We start from the raw sequence: 13,374 nt of genomic DNA, 5'->3' as shown, positions 1-13,374 counted from the left end.
TTTTTTGGGACGGGGTTGAAAAAGACATCTGTGTGTAGGGAAAGTTTCCTCCCTCTGTGTGTTTAGTGTCTCTACAAGGCTCCATATAAACCAGCTTTTGTTGGGTTTTAACAGCGCTATAGTTCAGGGTGGTAATGTTTCTAATGTTTATTGTAGATGCTGGGTAGCCAAAAAATAACTCATTTGTTCCTCTGATTTTTACAAGCATAAGAGGCTAACAACAGCTACGTGTTCTCTGAGGCTGATGCCTACACAGCTAATGCTAACATGCTAATGGTTAGCAGGTATCATTCACCATCTTAGTTTAACAATGCAAATAGCATTCAACACAAACTATAGCTGATAAAAATGTCATTAGTTTTGAATGTATTTGATCATAAAGCAAAATATTGGACAAATTTTTACCTGATGGTGGTGCCAGGTAAAACAATTCGTGTGGAACATGAAAGTGAGTCAAGTTTTTTGACAACCTATCAAACATTTGTCACGATGCTCTGACTGTGGACCAAAGTGCAGAGATCCTTTGAGCCTCGCTGCTAAAAAGAAGCGTGACCAAAACATTGGGAGCTTGACAGGAGATGAGAAAAAACTGTGGCTTTCAAAAATGTGACAACCTGAAAACATCATTGGGTTTCATATTCATGAAGTATGTTTGATCGTATCTCTTCTGCAGAACAACAAGCCGCTGTACTCATTTGAGGACAACTCGGACTACGTGTACGACGTCATGTGGTCTCCGACTCACCCTGCTCTGTTTGCTTGTGTGGACGGAGTCGGCCATCTTGACCTGTGGAACCTCAACAATGACACAGAGGTATTTACACTCCAACCTTTCCTTCACTACATAAGAGGAGACAAACATTTTCTAATAGCAGACACACTTAAATCTCATTTATCTACTTTTTTTTTCACTAAATAAATTTCTGTGATCAAAAACAGCATCGAGGTTTGAGAGTTTGTTTCCACTCCTCTAACTGGTGTTTCATGGTGTTGTTGTTTTAGGTTCCTACCGCCAGCGTGACAGTGGAGGGTAACCCGGCTCTCAACAGAATCAGATGGGCTCACTCTGGCAGGGAAATCGCTGTGGGAGACTCTGATGGACGAGTCCTTGTGTACGATGTTGGCGAGGTAAGCAGGCATGACTCAGCTTTTCACCATCGAGTTTCTCTTTATTTTTTTAGTCATAATCACTTAGGCATGTTGTTGCAGACGTGATTCAGCCTCTTCGCTTCCATAATTTGTCCTGAAGGGATCAGTGATTAATTGCACAGTGTTTTGTGGATTTAACTCAAACTATTCTTAATGGGTTTGAGTGTTATTGAGCCATTGTCTATGAATTAGCATATCAGGGCTCTTTTTTTTTCTCTTTACATTCAAAGCTTCTATTGAGGTTTTTGAATTCAACCTTGAATGTCTGTCTTAAAAAGATAATCCTCAATTTAAATAAGGGGATTTGTTGGATTAAAGCTCCAGTGTGCAGGATTTAGGGGGATATATCGTCAGAAATTTTATATAATAAGTATGTTTTCTTTAGTTCATGATCACCTGAAAATAAGAATCCTTGTGTTTTCGTTACCTTAGAATGAGACGTTTATATCTACATAGGGAGCAGGTCCTCGTGTATGGAGATAGCCATGTTGCACCACCATGTTTCTACAGTAGCCCAGAGTGGACAAACCAAACACAGATTTTTTTTTTTTTTCTTTTTTTGGTGAAACTGCTTTATTCAATGTTTTTACCTGTTTTAATCACCTGGCGTCTCATTGATATAACAGTGCGTAGGATCTATGCTAAAAATGTACGTATGGACAAAAGCCAAAAATGGTGTGCACCAAAAAATGTTCGACAGTTTCTACAATCAGGCTTCTACCTCTCCATCTGCGTCGCCAATTTCCTGTTTCCAGAATGTTCGTAAGCCTGGGTCAAAGTTTCTCCCATCAAGTCTGTTTTTATAGATCACAGCTTTTCCGTGGGAAGTGGCGTATGACTCTTTCAGGCTTTGTTTTGTGCGTGCACAATGTTTCTAAATGAGACCCAAGGTCCGTTTGGAGAGGAGGAGACCTCTGTGGAGAATTCGGCTCACAATTTTCTCTTAAATGAAGTCAACTTTCTTTAATGAATAAATGTTATTTATGTTGCTGTTAGATTGCTGCGAGACCGTCCTGTAAATTCAGGTGCTTGCCTCCCTTTGTGTGCAGCAAGCGGTCGGAGCAGTTGTTGCTTTTGAAAGGCTAAATGCCCAAAAAATATGGATTGAAGCAGAATATTTAGTTAGATGAAAGACAGATTGTGAATTTGGGAATGATTACATTTATGTTTTTTTCAAAAGATTTTGACTTTTGGACTTCAACACTCTGGAGTTATTGGAAATGTTTAGATCACGCAAGTCGCAGTCACCACTGGAATCTGACTCTACAAATAGTATAATACTAATAATAGAGTAGCCTAATCTTCATCTGAAACTGTACTGAAATACCGAGTTTAAACAGAATGAGTAGATGGAAGAAAAAAAAAAAGCTGCTAAGCATTCAAATGTTGATTGACTGTTATGAATGAGGCTTCAAACTATTCGATACAGCTTTTTAGAGTATCACCTGTGACCTTGTGCCACTGCAGAAGCCTGTGTTCCAGATTTTAATCATGCCTCTGTTCTGCCCCTCCCCCTCCCCCCAGCAAACTGCGGTTCCACGAAACGACGAGTGGACCCGCTTTGTTCGCACGCTGGCAGAGATCAACGAGAACAGGGATGATGCAGAGGAGCTGGCAGCTCAGCGCCTGGCTGCCTGATCCACTCGCCACAGATGTGATGTTAAAGGGACCAGTGGTACGCTTGTTAATATCAGCCCCGACTTTGATGGAAGGAAACGATGTGATGACAACATAACCGGAGGGAAAAGGTTTTGATCAGAAAGACGTACAGACATCTTTTCTTTTTTTCTTACACCTTCTTTTTTGGACAACTCTGCCTTTCTCAGTTAGCTGGACTGTCACCAGTCTTCCGTGGAATAACACAAGCGACAGGGCTATCGACCTCAGACACTAAGCCATATTCACGAAACACAAACCAGTCATCCTTTCTCCAACCAGATGCCTTAAACTTTAGTTTTAACCTTTGATTGTAAAACCTGTCGTCATTTAGTGCATGTCATCATGAGCCTTAATTTTGAGTTTTTCGGTTCAGACACTCTGCGGAGCTCCATTTCTCACCAAAGCTGTAGTGAAACAATCACATCTCTAAACACCCAGGAATGTAAACTTCTTATACTGTAGAACCATGTTGTCATCTCAGCTCCTTTTAGACTTGATAACGTAAATATTCACGTGTTTGTATAATACTGAAATGTCCAAAATCCAGATGTCTTTCTACTTTCTATATTCTATACTGTACCAGGCTTCACTTAATCAGTGGAGCTGGTTAGACTGGAGATAGCTGGAGTATCCTCAATGCCTAAGAAGATGATCGTGTATGCTGTAAGTGCTGTTGACGGGATCTGAACAGAGATCCTTCTGTTTCCTGAAGAATCTCAAATCTGAGAATGTACTTTTCACACAGTAGAAACAAACAGTTTGAATGATTTATTTCAATAAAATACAATAAATACATTTAAATTATTTCCCGAGTCCCTGGTCATGATTTCAAAATAAACACTTCTGAAAACTTCTGTACATCCTCATGTCTCTGAAGTTTAGCTGGCACATGCACACCAAAGCTATTGCACACCAGAAAAAACGCAGTTTACAATCCTTCGTCATGCCATAATGTCCCTCTGTGGAGAAGTACAATATGTACAGTAAAGTTGTGCAAGCTATGCAAAGAAAACGCAATAAAGCAGAACTCATGCAGCATTCAAAGTAAGACAACCGCTCAAATGCATTAAATTGAAACGTGGCTCAATAAAACCATTTTGGAGGAAACGTGGCTGGAGGAGTGCGCAGCCCTCGCAGTCACGGTGAGTGATGCTTTAGGAGGCCAGGGGCTCCGCTTTGGGCATCGCTGGTTTGATTGTCGTGTCTCCAGAAGGCTTGAACTTGGGCAGGTGCAGACCGAACTTTCTCTCCACGCCGGCGAAGGTTGCAGCAGCCAGGTGGTAGCCGCCGACGTGGTCTGCGGTCACAGAGGGAAGGTCCTTGATGGCGGGTTTGGGAGTTGGCTCAGAGCCGGCAGGACGACTGAGGAGAGAGATCGGGGTGAGATGCACTTCTTGACACTGACGAGAGGATGCACAAACTGTTTTAAAGCTCCGGTGTGCACGATTTAGGGGGATTTATTGGCAGAAATGGAACATAATATAATAAGTATGTTTTCTTAAGTGTATAATCACCTGAAAATAAGAATGGTTGTAGTTTCTTTACCTTAGAATGAGCCGTTAATATCTACAGAGAGAGCAGGTCCTCGTCTAGAGTCATGTTGCACCACTATGTTTCTACTGTAGCCCAGAATGGACAATCCTTAAACTGGCTTTAGATAGAGCCATTTTTGCCACAGTGTCAGCTACCATAGTTAGTAGCCCCTTTGTGACGAGAGCATCGAAAAAATACAGATTTCTTTTAACACAAAACTGCTTTATTCTGTGTTTTTACCAGTTTAAATCACTGGATCCATCTATTTTGGAGAGGAAGAGATCTCGGTGGAAAATTCGGCTCCCTTTTAAAACCTCCTGAACGTCTGGATCTTAAGTTATCAGAGAAAAAACGTGGGCACACATTAGCCAGTGCTGGGCTAGCAGCCCTTCTCCAACATTCCAAATAGTGTGGGAAAAACACTAATTTGTAACGTGAAACTGCTTTATTCAGTGTTTTAACCGGTTTAAAATCACCTGATCCATTCATTTTGGAGAGGAAGAGACCTCTGCAGATAATTTGGCTCCCGATAAAAACTTCTTCACGGTTTGGATCTTGAGTCATCAGGGAAAAAATGGGTAAAAATCACCTGAACAATGAAGGAATTCTAACCGGGAGAAGTTTCAGCTGGTTGCAATCTGCAATCCTCACCACTAGATGCCACTAAATCCCCCTAAATCTTTCACACCTCTCCTTTAAGATACTTACTGTCCTCCGAAGTCGATGTACAACCATCTCTGTAACAGTTCATAGGTCACCAGAGTCACGCCAAACTGCGGTGAAGATCTGAAGACGCGAGCTAATGGAAGAGAGTTTCAAAATTACATTATGGGATTCAATATTCTTGCGGTGTCTTCTAGACAATTACAGCCACCACAGCGAGCCTCATTTCCCAGCCACGAACCCTTTTATAGGACTGTTGAGTGTGTGTGTGCTTTTACCTCCTGCGCCCTTCCAAAAAGCCCTGAAACCTTCCTCCCTCAGGATCTTCCTGAAGCAGTCGATGACTCCGCTATATGTCGTCTGGCCTGCTCGGGCCGCCACCTGGAGCCTGGTCTTGATGACATCAGCGGGGGTCACCAGTGAAGCCGCCGGCACACCTTAAGAGACGTTTCACAACAGACATAATGAAGCGCTTTCACTATGCACAGATGGGTGTCATTCCTGCTGCAGCATCATGCAGGGCTTGAAATGGGTATAGCTGTATAGTGTGATATGACAAAAGCACTGTATATAAATATATATATGTGTACAGCCAGGGTGCTGTGAGAGTCAACAGACTGAGAAAACACTAACAGGAGGAAATGCATTTCTTGGAGCAGAAAATGTGACACATCCCTCGATTAATCTCGGATGTCCTTTCCATTCCAGATGTTTGTTACCTGCAATAGCTCCAGCAGTGAGCAGCTGTAGTGCCCCCAGCCTTCCATCCTCATCTGCCAGAGCCGTCTTGGAGTGGGCATAAACAGGAAAGTAGATGGCGGAGAAGGGGATGTCACGCAGGAAGCATGCTTTGGCTCCCTAACAGAAAAAAAAGATCAGTTTAAATATATATATATATAAATATATCATGAGCAGAGTCAGTGACGGGCAGAGGCTGAGGAGGTTTGTCTTAGGGATTAAGTGGTCTGGGAGCTGTCTTATTCAACCTACAGGGGGCTTTAGTGTTGATGACAGAGCCAAAGAGCCCCCAGGCAGAGCTGCAGCAGTGGGCCTCCAGAGAGAGATCCATCACACACACACACACACACACACACATAGAGCACAGCCACGGACCCCGGTGTTCTCGGTTCTTCTGCCAAGAGGAAGTCAGCTTTTTTTTTTTTTTTTTTAACAAGCCACACACTGTCTGCTCCTCATTAAAATATGGAGTATGAACACATGACTGGAGCTGTAAGTAAACCCACAAGGATCTGGAGAAGGAGCGGTAGCACAGCATAATCCCTCACTAATTTGCTTGTTGGTTGTTGGCCACGGCTCCTTTTTGCATGTTTAACGCTGTTTTGGAAAATTGCAAACAGTCAGCAAAAGGACTGTTTGATCTTCAAATTTGTGATCCTGACCTCCATTATGTCTGTGTACACACACAAATATTTGCTCAAATACAGTAGTATTTCATCTGTGCATCATTACGGGGAAAAAAAACCATCAAATCATATCAACGGTGGAAAGTACATTTAATCAAGTACTGTATTTTACTTGAGTATTTCCTTTTATGTTGTTTTTACTCTGCTGTATTTACTGTATTTTGACATTTACAGTGATATGATGACTTGTAGTTATAATCATATTATGTTATATAAAAAAAGAAGCACTTATAAAGATTGAAAACATCTAAATCAACATCTAGTCTCATATCACAATATTGATACATTATCATTACTGCCCAGCCCTGGCGAAAAACTCCACCAAGGCCAAATGACCTGTCTTGCAATGTTAAGAAAAGTGGGAAATAATTCCTGTATCCATTCAGTGAACTGGACCATGCTACAACCTTCCACCAAATTTTATGTAAATCAGACCAGTAGTTTTTCCGTAATCCTGCTGACAAACACACCAACATACAAACCGAACCAAAACCATAACCTCCTTAGCAGAGCTAGTAATATAACACTCTGCAAAATGAGTACTTTTACTTGTGATATTCGCGTACATTCATTCATTCATTCACTCATTTTCCGTAACCGTTTATCCTGTTGGGTGTCACAGGGGGGCTGGAGCCTATCCCAGTGACACTGGGCAAAAGGCACTGGGTGAAAGGCAAGGGTACACCCTGGACACCCAACTATCGCAGGGCTAACATATAGAGAGAGACAACCATTCATACTTTGGCCAATTTAGAGTCACCGATTAACCTAACCTGCATGGGAGGAAGCCGGAGTACCCGGAGAAAACCCACACTGACACATGGACAGCATACAAACTCTAAAACTCTGCCCTAAGTGCTGTGATTTGCCAAACGTGTAGTTACGCGTACCTTAAAAAAGTACATAAGTTTTATCAGGATATTCACGCACATTATCCTGATAATACTTCTGTACTTATTTAAGGTGGTATTTTGCTTGGAAACACTTAACTTGTGAATATGTGCTGTTACTTTGTGGTATTGCAACCATTACCTCAAAGTAGAGTGGAAATGTTTAGTTGATGGAATTGTAATCAAATTTATCTGCAACTAAATTAACAAATTAATTGTTAATGTAATTTTTAAACAAAAATAAAGCCTTAGTTCCACCTTAATTGTAAGGATTTTGTGTTATTCTTTGACTTGTTTTAAGTAGCTTGAATCTCCTTTTGTACAATCGATCAGACAAATCAAAACATCTTTGGCTTTATGGAAATTTTGATGGATGTTTTTTACTTTTAGTTATTGGTAGATTAATGTCTGAAAATGTCTTCCACCAAACGTCTACTACCAAACTACTATTAACACTGACGTGAACAATAAAAAAAATGTCAGTATTGTGTCTGAGGGACATAAGAGCACCTTTCACTGCCCTTGTATGACAGTTTACAGAGAGACGTCACAGTGCTGCAGAGGTGCTGACCTACCTTGTAGAGGCCAAAGAAGCCCAGGTCTCTGACAACAGTCAGGGCTTTGACCCTGGGGCCTGTAGTGATCTCTCCAGCCACCTGCAGACGGATCTTAACGATCTCCAGAGGATTGGTGAAAATCACCTGGGAGCCTCCAGCCTGCAGGAAGCAACGGGACAAAGACACAGCTGAGGAGTGGTTCATATGTGCAGATGAAGGTTTATCAGATTGACTGAGGTTACATATCTGAGGGGTGAACTTTGGGTGACGATGTAACGATGTGTAAGCATTTTGAGATTTCTAATTATCTCAGTAAACTTCAGCACAAAAGACACTTTTTTCCCCTGATCTGATTTCATGTAGTAAGAGAGTGGCCTTGACAGGAGGAGGAAAAAGCAGGCATTGATAGAGGAACAACTGGGGTCAGAGGAGAGCAGGCGTAGGGTGAGGAGAAGCCCCGGCTCATGGTCGGGAGGCTCTGACCCTGGCACCGGCCCTCTGCCCCCTCGCCTCCCCCGAGGCACCTCCTGTGGCAGGGTGAGCGGCCCGGCCTGGCCTCGCCCCGCACACTTCCCCAATTCACCCCCATTCCCAGGGGAGAGCGTTGAATCACCCGGACGGCTCATGGTGCCCTGAAGGCACGGCACCCTCTGACTCAGGCACATTTATCACCCTCCCCAAATCTAATCAGGCCCCGGGTTGGCTGCTGGTGACATTCAGGGCAGGGGGCTTATCTGTAAACATCCGAGCAAAGGTCTAAAAAAAGCTCTGGCACATTCAGTCATTTTCAGAGTGGAGGGGGAATATCCGCTGCTGTGAAGATTGATTCATTCGTCCTGTCTCTTTTATCTCCGCTCCTCAGATGGGAGCGATAATTTAACAAACCGTCAGATTAACCAGACTTTTAACTTTTATAAAACAACACAAGGATGTCATCAAAATTCATATAAATGAATATAAATCTAATGGGACGTATCCTGAGCAGTTAACGTTGGGTATTGGAAACATCCTCGCTGTCTTGTGTGGGGAGCTGCAGTGTGACCACGCCTCAGGTATGTACCGCGTTGTCAAACTCAATCACACTGAGCTAAACCCAGCGTCATCCAGGACCCTCCAGGGCCTCTTCCTACAATTACACCCTGACAGGGGTCACGACCCCGCAGACCCCGCTCCTCTGTGAGCAACCTGCGGGCTCTGCAACGAGACCGGCCTGTTTCACTTCATCACAGCCAGTGAAGGAATTACGTCTTTAATCTAGTGTTGCACTAAAACGATGTTATTATGTTGCAATTTGAGCCACAAAAAGTCCAATTTGGAGGATTCAGAGACAAAAGTCAACATTTGTATTCATGTAGCCAAATGAATTATTTGCTGAATAACTATAACCTCTTACACAGACTAGACAAATGAGTGACTATTAATCACTGAAAAAAATAAACTACATTTTCTTTTATAATCTTGTAAAACGTGTCAAAATAAATTAGCTCAGTTCACCTGACTGGTATGATTTTTGGATGAAAACTTTATGAGAGTCCATCATCAATACACAGACAACACTTTTAAGTAATTTGTGTATATAGTCAGCAGTGGAGTATAACAAAGTACATTTACTTAGTATGAAGTGGTGAAGTGATTCCAAATCCTGCAATGTTACGAGAAATTTTATACTTTTAATTCCACTTATCCTACAGTTTTAATTACTAGCTACATAGAAAACAATTATATCTTATAAAATATGACAAATATAGTTAAAGATTAAGCACTAGTTCCTAACCTGGGGGTCCCACCCCCCCATGGAGCTCGCCAAAGCTTCACAGGGGGTCAAAAGGCCTTCTTGATTTTAAGGGATGTATGAAAACTTTTTTGAAGGCCTGTACCTCAGCATTTCACTTGTTTCTGTGGGGGAAACTAAATTAAATTGTTATTTTTAAAGCTTAGATTATTATACAAGATAAACACTTTCCCCAAAATCTCAAAGAATAAGGGCACAGTGAAGACTTGAACACAAACTTTACTGACACTCGCTGCTAAATAGCCTCGTCCTGCATCAGAAAAGTACCAGTTAAAACAACCAAAGAGCTAACAGAGCAACAGCCAAACATCAGGGAGAAGAAAACACTAAAATTATCAAAAAGAAGCCTATTAAATACATGATTGTTAAAAATTAAAAAAAAATAATACATAATACAGAGAACTGTATACAAAGTTTCTACAAATATCAGAAAAACTCATATTTAATGGAATATTCACAGTAAATAATCTGCTCAAAATTCAGCCAAATCGCTTGTTTCACACAAAATTCCTACAGTTATTGCATTAGCTATTTGGGTTAATTGTACAGTTTATCAATTGTTCTGTACTGTTATTGTTATGCATTGAATCTAATATGAAATATCCATGAAACAGGTCACTTACTCCAGTGTCCGTGATAGAAAAGGAGTTGCTTTAGAGAAAAGGTTGGGAACCACTAGATTAAACTACCCTATTAATTAAATAGTGAAAACCCCGACCAACTACAACAATAAAATGATACTTACACACTAATGCATCAGTAATAATAATCCCAGAATATATAACAATCACAGGGGGCATTTTCTACATTTACTCTTGATACTTCAAGTACATTTTGCTAATGATACTTAGTACTTAAACATAAGTGACATTCTCGATGTAGAACATTTACTTGTAATAGAGTATTTTTTATATTTGCAGTATTGCTACATTTACGTAAATAAAGGATCTGAACACTTCATCCACTGCTTCATATAGTCATTAGACTTTGCCTGTTAACAAACAGCTATGTAGCCCTGGGGTACTTATTTACATCGCAATGTTAAACATTCAATATGCAGTCATGTAGTTTGATTTCTCTTGCACTTACTAATGAACTAAAATATTTCTCCATCTTATAAGTGAACAAGCAAGTTAGTTATATAAAGAATACTATTAATAATGTAGGAGTTTAATTAGTATTAGCATTTAAATTGAACAGTAAAAGACAGAAAATAATCTCCACATTATTTACTTATAATCGTGTATGTTTTGCACATCTCTCAGGTGTTCCTTTACTTGGTTTTGAGTTCATCTACAGACTGAATTTAAAAAGATCACTAAAGTAATGCTTACACATCCACCAGCGAGAATCTCTGCAGGCAGAGCGATGGTATTATCCTGTGTGGTGAACTTGTCTCTGACAAAATCATTCACCTGAAAAAAAAGAGAGAGGGAAGAAGAAAAAAGGCAGATGAGACACAATCCCAATCTTGATAGCAGGGCATTAATGTTAACTTGTGGTTGCAGTCACATCTTGATTGCGAAGAGTGCGTTTCTTCCGCGCTCTATGCATGTTTTTCATTCGCACTGAATCATTCGGAGCAACTTTTTGAACACTCTGAGCTACACAGTGGAATGACTTGCCGTGAGTTTGATAGCTTTCTCCGGGGCAACGCCGATGAGCTGCGGGAGGAGACCTGCAAAATATTATTCATAGATACCATTAGAATACCTGACAGAGAGATAGACAAAGCCTGGCTCCAAATGAATGCACATTTTTTATCTTTGCTGAATGAATACATCTACTGACAGCTAGAACAATGTAAGCTGCAGGGTTCTTGTGTGCGTAAAACAAACCCATAAATATTTACAGATGTGGCTGATACATCTGATGCACCACAACACAAAGGTCCCATTGAAAGTGAACAAAAGTCCAAAAATATGACACTGCTGGTGCGCATGGGATCAGCATTGTTGAGGCCTGATCCCACTGTTGGTGGGGAACAGAGAGAGCTGTGTGGTCACGGACAAGATCGGGGGCAAGGAGGGGGAGGGTGGGTGGGTGCTATGGTGGCGATAACCGCCATACTGTTTCACCGTCTGTCCTTCATCAAGCCAGATAAACTTCTGAAGGAGCTGCTGAGTGACTGCTGCTGGTATGCAGCCAGAAAACAGCCGAGCGTGTCTGTCTCAGAGTCAATCACCCTCTTATCATGTGCAAGAGAGGAGGAAGGAAGGCAGAGGGAAGCAGATCAGAGCAACAAAGAGCTGCAGCGGTGGAGGTAGCAGTAGATGGCAGTCTTGACTTCCTTCATATACGCAGCCTGAGGGTGGAAGTGTTGTATATCACAGGCCTTCAGCACCATTATCACACAGCCGGGCAGATGCAGATCAGACACTGCTACTACATGAATTCTGCTGGTCATTTCCCTCGGGGAGCTCTCCCAGGTATTGAGATAATGAAAACGCGACCCCTGGGTGTTGCTTTATTCACTGCTGAACGAGGAGGGCAAAGGTTTCTGGTATCAATTAGCAAACCATGCTGCTGATATTAGCACACTGACAAATCCTAATGCCTCTCCATCAGATGGTCTGTTTTGCACGAGAGCCACATGTTGGCCTGCACACACGTTTCCCTTCTATGTACTATAAAACCTGCAAGGGATTACCTCTGTAGAATCCAAAGAAGCCCTCGTAACGGAGCACCTTCTTCGCACAGTCAAAGCTGTTCTTGTACATCAGCTCTCCTACGAAGGAGCCCGTGGAGCGTTGGTTCTGCATGCGCGTCTTCACAAGGTCGATGGGATACACAGCTGTGGCACCGGTTGCTATAAAACACACACACATTTGTCACTGGTTAAAAGCTTTGTTGATGTTTTTGAGCATCTCGGCAATGTGTTACAAATTACGTTCAATTTATTAGCTTGTATTGATTTTATCAGACTCATACTCACAACTGTTTGACTTACAACAACAACTATTACTTCTTTTCACTGTTGGTTAATTGTTTCATCTACTAAATGACCGAAGGAGTTACAAATTTCATTACACAGGTGTAGATTTCGGGAGGACGAAGGGGCCACATCCCCCTCAATATTTAGAACATGTGCAATTGTTCCCCCCATTAGAAACACAGAAGTAGCAGGGGACTTTTATTTTGACACAATTAATGCCATTAACATCATAAATTGATGTAGAAAAGGCACAAATTGGTGTATAAAAATTCACCAGAATGCAGGAAATTAAGCGTTTGATGCTCCCCCAAACCCTCTCTTTAACATGTGTCCCAGCCAATGTTGAAACAGAAGCTACACCCATGGCCCATTATAATGTCACAGAGCCCAAGGTGGCATCTTTAATTCCTTCTTTTGTCCGTCCAACAGTCCAAAACCTGAAGACAATTAACTTACTATCATACATGACAAAGAGTATCAGCAAATCCTTAAATTTAAGAAGCTGAAAGTTTTGAATACTTGGTCTTTTTGCTTAAAGAATGACGAGAACGATCAAGTACATTTGTTTATTTCAGCCATAGCCATCATTTTCTGTTGATCAGCTTATAGGGGAACTTATCTTGTTCTTGGACAGTTATCTTGTGGCTCTAATTCATAGTTTTGCCTCTTACACAATAGCATAATAATTCTGCAGATATGTTCAGGGAGGGGTCATTAATGTGTGTCTGTGTATGAACTATAAACAAACTGCTATTAAGCCCAGAGAAGGAGG

General features: G+C 41.5%; 2 protein-coding genes across 7 annotated transcripts in view; one reads left to right on the top strand and one right to left on the bottom strand.

Moving 5' to 3' along the window:
• LOC126392897 (dynein, cytoplasmic 1, intermediate chain 2a) overlaps positions 1-3,612 on the top strand; it is a 28,371-nt gene extending 24,759 nt beyond the window's left edge. For all 5 annotated transcript variants that reach the window (XM_050048617.1, XM_050048616.1, XM_050048615.1 and 2 more), the window contains 3 exons: positions 674-814; positions 1,003-1,128; positions 2,674-3,612. In XM_050048617.1, the coding sequence (XP_049904574.1) occupies positions 674-814; positions 1,003-1,128; positions 2,674-2,787 (381 nt within the window). In that variant the 3' untranslated portion in view covers positions 2,788-3,612. The remainder of the gene's footprint in view (positions 1-673; positions 815-1,002; positions 1,129-2,673) is intronic.
• LOC126392896 (electrogenic aspartate/glutamate antiporter SLC25A12, mitochondrial-like) overlaps positions 2,926-13,374 on the bottom strand; it is a 37,395-nt gene continuing 26,946 nt past the window's right edge. For both annotated transcript variants that reach the window (XM_050048611.1, XM_050048612.1), the window contains 8 exons: positions 12,318-12,476; positions 11,293-11,345; positions 11,002-11,082; positions 7,894-8,034; positions 5,724-5,862; positions 5,283-5,441; positions 5,050-5,140; positions 2,926-4,170 (listed from right to left, as the gene is read on the bottom strand). In XM_050048611.1, coding sequence (XP_049904568.1) covers positions 3,963-4,170; positions 5,050-5,140; positions 5,283-5,441; positions 5,724-5,862; positions 7,894-8,034; positions 11,002-11,082; positions 11,293-11,345; positions 12,318-12,476 — 1,031 coding nt within the window. In that variant the 3' untranslated portion in view covers positions 2,926-3,962. The remainder of the gene's footprint in view (positions 4,171-5,049; positions 5,141-5,282; positions 5,442-5,723; positions 5,863-7,893; positions 8,035-11,001; positions 11,083-11,292; positions 11,346-12,317; positions 12,477-13,374) is intronic.

Source organism: Epinephelus moara, chromosome 7 (assembly GCF_006386435.1).
Source record: "Epinephelus moara isolate mb chromosome 7, YSFRI_EMoa_1.0, whole genome shotgun sequence".
NCBI classification, from domain to species: domain Eukaryota; kingdom Metazoa; phylum Chordata; class Actinopteri; order Perciformes; family Serranidae; genus Epinephelus; species Epinephelus moara.
The sequence above is the reverse complement of the archived record's forward strand: the minus strand, read 5'-3'. Positions and strand labels throughout refer to the sequence as shown.